We start from the raw sequence: 8,104 nt of genomic DNA on the forward strand, positions 1-8,104 counted from the left end.
CACGGGTAATGCGAGATACCGTGTTTGATGCTGTCGCGGTTTGCTACCGTCGTAACACGGGTAACGCGGGATACTGCGCTTGATGCTGTCGCGGTTTTCTACCGTCCTAGCACGGGTAATGCGAGATACCGTGTTTGATGCTGTCGCGGTTTGCTACCGTCGTAACACGGGTAACGCGGGATACGGCGCTTGATGCTGTCGCGGTTTGCTACCGTCGTAACACGGGTAACGCGGGATACTGCGCTTGATGCTGTCGCGGTTTTCTACCGTCGTAACACGGGTAACACGTGATACTGCGCTTGATGCTGTCGCGGTTTGCTACCGTCGTAACACGGGTAACGCGGGATACTGCGCTTGATGCTGTCGCGGTTTGCTACCGTCGTAACACAGGTAACGCGGGATACTGCGCTTGATGCTGTCGCGGTTCGCTACGCGCGATACCGCGGTGGATGCTGTTGTTGTATATATATATATATATATGTTTGTCGTGAAATAAAGTGGTCCTGTGTGTAAACCAGGCTCTGTCGTTTCTGTTGGCTACCGCGGGGTTTCCGGGCTCGGACCTGACGACCTTAACCCACGTGCAATCACTAAAATAGTCAAATTAAAAATTGCATGTAGATTTCTGGTTTTGCGAGTAGATTTTTAATCCACTCGCAAAAAATTGCGAGTGGTTTTAAAAGTTAAATTCTATCCCTGACTGTATTATGATTTGATTAATGCTTATTCTTATAACTATGAAAACAGGTTTTTTGCCAAAACAAATTATTTATTCTATGCCAGTAAAATAGAATAGATGTACATGTAGACTGATCACCAGAACAGTAGAGTATTTGAAACCTCCTTTACAATGTAATTGTAATGCACTGTATGAAATGTTCATCGGTCACAATAAAATGATTAAATGTGCATGGTTGTTTTTATCTATTACTCAAAATTCACTGCCCCCATTCAGGCATTTGTGGGGACTATGCAAGGCCGCATGTTACAAAGCATGAAACAAACAAACTGGATGCGACTACCAAGCACAGTCTCAATGTCGTTTAGCGGAGTGCACAATATTTTGTATGTCTTTGCTAGTCCTATTACACGCTCCACGTGTACCCTTTTGGAGGCAATTTTCCTGTCCTTTGTTAGCTCCACTACACTGAATTGATTGCCTTTCTTCAGAAAAGTAGGGATGTTCACTGTTATATCCCTTGTGGCAAAAATATCTTGGACATCAAATCCCTTATCGACCATTATGGAATCCTTCGGGTCGCATAAGTCCACTAGATGGGTTCTTTCAACGAACATCCGGTCACTGGTTGATCCTCCGAAAGCTGGAGGAATGAAGCTTACCAGTCCCCCAGGAGTAATGCCAGGAACAGACTTCAGTGTGTTTCTATTCTTGTAAGTAGAATATGTTATTTGTTGTGCCCTAGGGTTTTTTGGCTTCTGGATGGGAAACTCCACACCATCTAGGATGACTCGTGTTGAAGGGTACAACCTCTTAAAATCGGTGGGGTTGTAGAATCTAACTAAATCCCTGCTTGGCCATAAGTTCAGTTTTTGCCACTTACAGTACATGAAATTAATCCAGGTCACAAATATGTTTGAAACGGTCTTTTCACAAACACCAAAGTTATAGGCAAGCTCTAGGTTCGGCGTATGACGGCGTAATTTGACAAGAGTCAATAAGAACTGATTTTCTGCAGAGATATTTCTTGGGGTTGTTCCTCTGTAGTTTAAGCAGTATGCACCTTTGCCTAGAGTTGAAAGGGCAAATGAAAATGTCTCATAGTCATTAAGCCCTGAGTAATAGTGCAGCATTTTTTTGTTAGCTGATAGTTCAACAATGCTCCACTTTGCTGGCAAAGGAAGTGTCTGTGTTTGTGTGTCACAAGCAGAAGTAACAATGTCCTCTCTGTCAGGAAGAACAACAGCGTCACTATCATATCCAACCTCCTGTTCCATCAGGTCCAGCCCAACATCAAAAGACGGTTCGAGATTCTTAACGACATCACGATCCTTTGCTCTTGCTGTCCTCGCTAGGCAAGAGGGGGTCTGTGGCTTCGTCCACTGAAATGATGATGGCACTGCACCCTTCTTCAGCCTCCGCCTCTCTCTGGTTGTACCTGAAAAGATATAAAGCAAATCCATAAAATATTTCAAATTTTTTTTATCAATCACATAATTCATATTGTTGTGACTTTAATAACTTTATGGGGAGACATCAAAAATAATATTATAAAGGAAAAAATACTAGTAACCTGAAGGGCTGACACTGGCTCAGTGACTGAGACTAAGTAGTTAATGATATTTAATATTATTTATTATTTCTCTTTATTAATTCTACAATTTTTAGTATAAACAATTCATATTTAGGCTTTTTTTACCTGGAGGAGTTCAACTGTCTCTGATAAAATGATTTGATATGAATTGAATTGAATTTGAAAGTAAAAATTAGAAGTTAATATACCTAATTAGTAGTTATTAGAAGTAAAATTAGAAGTTAGTTACCGTGGAATGTGGAGCCCTCAAAATCATCCTCTTTGAAGTGATCTGCACAAACAACATTGCTTATCTTATGTTTGAATTTGTCCCTTTTAATTGCAACAAGCCATTTTCGACAAAGTTTTTCATCAGAAGGGAATTTGAAGCCACCTCTTTTTGAACAAAACGGAACACAACATAAACAGACCATGATTTATTATGAGGTATATTGATTTATGATTTATTATCGGTACACTGTACATACTAACGCTGTCTGCTGTGCGCAGAGGTGCTGTTATGGTCGGAGCGCCATCTATCGGCTAACAAGAACAGGCGTGGTCCTCATTAGTGGTAGGATCGGAGGGAGGACGGGGAGGAAGGAGAGGAGACAGGCAAAAAAGGAGAGAGAAGGTGGAAGATCTGAGGAAAGGAAGTTGAGGAAGAGAAGGTTAAGAAAAAAGAGGAGGAGAAGAAAGAGGAGGAGGAGAAGGAAGAGGCAGATGAGGAGGAGGAAGGGAAGGAGGAGGAGAAGGGGGAAGAGGAGTACCTGAGACATGTCCATGCAGGTAGAGAGAGTAGCCAGCAGTCTGTGTAGGTAGGCTTCAGCCTCCGCTCCCGCTGCGTCAACAGTAAACGTGTAGTGTTCACGACTGAGGTTTAGAGGGTAGATCAGTGCCTGCAGAAGCAAAGCAGCAATGACAACACACCGTGAGAGTCATAAGCTATTAATCACCACAAAGCTCTAAACTAATTACAGCTATTATTCATTACAAAATGCTATCTAACTTCAGGTATTAATCACATTCATTATTAGTCATTATTTCAAAATTCATTATATTATACATTCCTTATACATTTACGTATAGCCCCGATGCAGAGAGAAGGGCTACACGGGTAGAGCTAGCGATGTAGGTGGAGCAAGCCTACCTGTGGGTAGGACTCAGCGATGGAGAGCAGGATTCCCTGCACTGCCCTTGCTTCACGCTTGTCTAGCAACGCCACCATCTGACTGATCCAGCCGATGAACATCCAGCATGGCACGCTCTCCACCTGTGTGGCACACGCAAAGAAAAAATCATTCTGCCAGCAGTAATGTAACACACGTCGCTTTATACCTGTCAGTTCACTCACTGGTTTATCTAGTAATATCACCTGTATATTCTAGATAACAGTATGCTCTCTTACACCCGATTTCACAAATAACATCCACTGTGAAACGCCTACATAATATAAGACATTGGTCCATAAACAATGACCTTTACTTGACCTGTATGTACATCCTACCAAGTACAAGCTCTCACCTGAATCGTTGCAACATGGGTGTGACAAAAACCAAAAATTGACACGAGAAGCTCAAAGGTCAGCATAAGAAGATCAAGGTTTACAGTGAGACTGTCTTCAGTTACATGCAGTGGGAAATATTCAACATTTATGAATTGGAATTGGTCCTCTCACGATGCTGGTTTACTGCAGTGCTACCTTGTTACTCAGCAGCCCTCTGCCAGCATACCTTGCTAGTGAGCAGGGGTAGTGTGTCAGGGTACAGGTCCACTAGCTGCAGTAGCCGTGGGAAGCTGTCTCTTGCCTCGGACGACCCCAGCGCCATCGCGCGAAGCAGCGACGTGATCACTGTCTCAGCGTAGCCATCGGTTGGCAAGACGGTGGTGCCATCTACGGTAACAATTGTCACACGAAAATGTCAAAGCTGATGTTCGTGCAGAGCTGCGAAATTTCATGCACTTTTTTTACATATTCTTAGACATTCGTTTAAACTATAGTGTAATACAGAAATATAGAAAACCACGCCTCGAATTGAATAAAAGTCAATAAGATCACAACAGAGTATTTGGAAATCAAATTCGAAATCGCCACATTAAAAACATCAAAAATTTGGTGTTTTTTTTACTAAAAAGTAAAGCAAAGACAAACGTAAATGATTCACGCTCGAGGGCGCCACCTCTGCCGTCTCCGCGCGCGTCTACATACCGTCCTCCCGGACACGCAGGAAGTAGTCGCAGTAGCTTGCCATCGCGACGTGAGCTGCGGATGGGGAGGAGGCGAGGGATGCTGACGATTCCTCCTCGTCACCGACATCAACGGCTTCCCGGAGCTCCCGGAAGCCAGCGCTGATGAGTCCTGACACAAGCTGTTGACAGGGAGGAAGCTGGTGACACACGAGGAAGCTGTTGACACGGAGGAAGCTGGTGACATGGAGGAAGCTGGTGACACGGAGGAAGCTGGTGATGACACGGAGGAAGCTGTTGACACAGAGGAAGCTGGTGACACGGAGGAAGCTGGTGACACAGAGGAAGCTGGTGACACGGAGGAAGCTGGTGATGACACAGAGGAAGCTTGTGACATGGAGGAAGCTGGTGATGACACGGAGGAAGCTTGTGACACAGAGGAAGCTGGTGATATGGAGGAAGCTGGTGACATGGAGGAAGCTGGTGACACAGAGGAAGCTGGTGATATGGAGGAAGCTGGTGACATGGAGTAAGCTGGTGACATGGAGTAAGCTGGTGATATGGAGGAAGCTGGTGACATGGAGGAAGCTGGTGACACAGAGGAAGCTGGTGACACAGAGGAAGCAGCTGGTGACACGGAGGAAGCTGGTGACACGGAAAAAGGGTCACAAGGAGTTGTTGCAAGCCACATGATATTCGCAAGTAATGCCGATGTCACACTTACACATCTATATATACGTACATACACAAACACATACACACATGCACGCACGCACGCATGCATGCACGCACACACACATAATTGTAATTATGATATATATATATATATCTAGAGTTCCATTCATTTAACAGAGGCCTACCACCGATCAGCCCACCTACTCAAAACGCGCTACAAACCATGTTGTAAAATCCTAAATAAGCTGTAAATCTTCATCAATCCTATAAAGTTATCTTAACGAGCGGCGTAAGCTGTAACTTACCGCGGTGTGGTCGTGCTCCCGAGCTCCCGCGACTAGGGATAGCTTCTCCCGTGTGGCTGCAGGTAGCGTATGCAGGCTGGCAGGCCGCGTAAGCACCTCCCGCGCCACCGCCTCTATAGAGCGACCCTTCAACAGTAGGTTCTCCCTCGCCAAGCCTCGCTGCTGGTGCAGCACTGCCTTACCAGCGTGCTTGTCTGCAAACACAGCTGATGATATGTATGCTAGTCACAGATGTAACCTCAATGAATGTGAACAAGATTTCTTACATAGAGACGTGTGCCGCATAGACAGGTACGACACAGACACTTGTGTTCGATACACAGACGTTTACAACAACTGTGTTACTGTAACGTAAGAGACATGTATCATAGTCCTAGATAACTACAGTGATTATATTAATGGATTTCAAATGTTATAGAGAGGAGAGACATGTACCATATCTATAGTTACTCACACGTGCACGCACATGCGCGCACACACACACACACGCGGACACACGCATGCACATGCACGCACGCGCACGCACGCATGCACACACACGTACATGCACACATACGCACACACGCACGCGCGCATACCTAGTTCCTTGATGGTGTCCAGCAGTCTATGAAGGCGGTCAGCGGAGTCGCGCTGGTGACCCGTGGCTATCTGCTGCCAGGTGCGCACGTAACTGTGCGTCCACTGCACCGCCAGCGAATCAGAGTCCAGCTTCTTCAACAGCTGTAACCACGGCAATGGCAAACACTAACATACACCATCAGCCTCATTCAAAATGTCTTTAAATACACTTATCCATCTGGTGTGATTGACAGGCAGTTCTAACTAATCAGAAATAAGATGTTTTAAAGACAATGCCTAGTAACAAAGTGCTGCAAATTTTGCATGTCAGTCGACGCATTACTAGAGTTGCGATAAAAATTCTCAAAATGGTCTAAAATCGCTGTGAGCACGCGCGACATTCCTGCGCAAAGCACCACTCACCTGATTGGTCGTGCGGAGGTGTTTGAGCGCCACCTGGGGGTTGCGCTGCTGCATGGCGCTCTGCTGATAGGCGAGAAATAGATTAAACTTCTGCTCAAGAAAAGGATCGCTGCCCGCGGGCTGGTTGCCATGGAAATGCCTGCGTAAACAAACATCCCGATGGGTGAGGAGCGAGAACAGAAATTGTTGGCAAAAATGTATGCATGCTCTCATAGTACAATATACATATAGAAAGCAAATTGACTATGTCATATAAAATAGAATGTCGATTAAAACAGAATGTCAGATAAAATAGAATGTCGGCTAAAAACAGAATGTCAGATAAAATGAATGAAGGTATGATAATCGAGATTCTACTGTACTGTATGCTGTATATGCATTATCATATGTACGTTGTACATACATAATGTACGTATTATATATAATTGTCTAGCCCGTAGCTCCTTACCTTGATAGATGGTCCATGTACAGACACCTATTGATGACTGTGTCATCCCAGATGGAGACGGGGTCAAGGGTCGGATGTGGCATGTGATCCATCCAGCGGTCTACTAGCGCCCTCGCGGTGTCGTTGCGCGTGAAGGCATCTGCGGACATGAAGAACACTTCGCGTGAATTACGGCAAAAACGCCGCCGAGAAAGTTTTCGAGGAGTTTCAGGAAGCATTTCCCATACCAGTGATTATCTAAATATAACCCACTAATCCTGAAATATCATCTATTAGAATTACACTATCACAACAGTATGCTCTAGGTCTTCAATTACACTGTGTGTGTGTGTGCGCATGCGTCGTGCGTGCCTGCATGCGTGCATATGTGCGTGCGTATATGTATGTATGTATTATATACAGCATACCACGCACGCATGCAGCGCATGCACACAGCACCGCACGCGTCAAACCCATTCAATGATAGTGCAAAGCCAACATCTCCCTCTCTCTGAAACATCTTACGTTCCCTCCGCACCCACAATCTAACACCTGTGAGACGCGCTACACTCTTTGCTCACAGCCCCCGTGAAATCCCTCCTTCTCACCGCAACCTTAGCTACATCCACTCGGGACCTCAGCTCAGTTACGCGCTCATGGACTTTAACGCGTTCACAGCCTGGCAAGCACATGTACCAGGGAAGGCGTAGAGCGGTGGATGCCGTCGAAGGAAAATCGTTCATTCGGTAGAGTTTCTGGCGAAGGCTCAGCGAATCTGCGGCCCAGGACTGTCTGCCGAGCATGAACCGCATCCAGGGATGCAGATGCGGGCAGACACGGAAATGGACCTGCACAGGACGAGCGCGCCAGGCACTGGTGGCGTGCGCAGGGGACAGGATGATAGAGTGACCCCGTACGCATGTAGGAAGCAGTGCCAGCATCCCTCGCCCAAATGCCACGTACTATACACACACAGACAGAATACACGAGCCATGTGTATAAGTACATCTACGTACCACAGACACAGGTTTTGTTGATAAGCTCAGCGGATAATCAGGCAACCCCGAATGCGGATGAACAGAAGTGCCGAGGCTGGTGTTGTCATGGAACCAGCTACAATGTACGAAATGGCATGCAAACGAACAAAGACCAAACTACACCGTCAACGACAGCACAGTGCCTGCAACGCGACGCACGCACAGGCACCCACGCCACGCGCCACCGCGAACAAGCGGACGACATGCAACGCAGTCACTACGCACATGAAACAGACAATA

General features: G+C 45.9%; 1 protein-coding gene across 1 annotated transcript in view; it reads right to left on the reverse strand.

The window, feature by feature from the left end:
* Window positions 1–8,104, reverse strand: part of LOC106809525 (DNA-dependent protein kinase catalytic subunit-like) — a 59,487-nt gene that overhangs the window by 9,146 nt on the left and 42,237 nt on the right. Inside the window, 8 exon segments of the mRNA XM_014812621.1 lie at window positions 3,023–3,151; window positions 3,403–3,525; window positions 3,986–4,146; window positions 4,462–4,621; window positions 5,420–5,613; window positions 5,998–6,139; window positions 6,401–6,539; window positions 6,849–6,987. Of these exon segments, the coding sequence (XP_014668107.1) occupies window positions 3,023–3,151; window positions 3,403–3,525; window positions 3,986–4,146; window positions 4,462–4,621; window positions 5,420–5,613; window positions 5,998–6,139; window positions 6,401–6,539; window positions 6,849–6,987 (1,187 nt within the window).

Source organism: Priapulus caudatus, unplaced genomic scaffold (genome assembly GCF_000485595.1).
Source record: "Priapulus caudatus unplaced genomic scaffold, Priapulus_caudatus-5.0.1 Scaffold361, whole genome shotgun sequence".
In the NCBI taxonomy this organism is placed as follows: domain Eukaryota; kingdom Metazoa; phylum Priapulida; class Priapulimorpha; order Priapulimorphida; family Priapulidae; genus Priapulus; species Priapulus caudatus.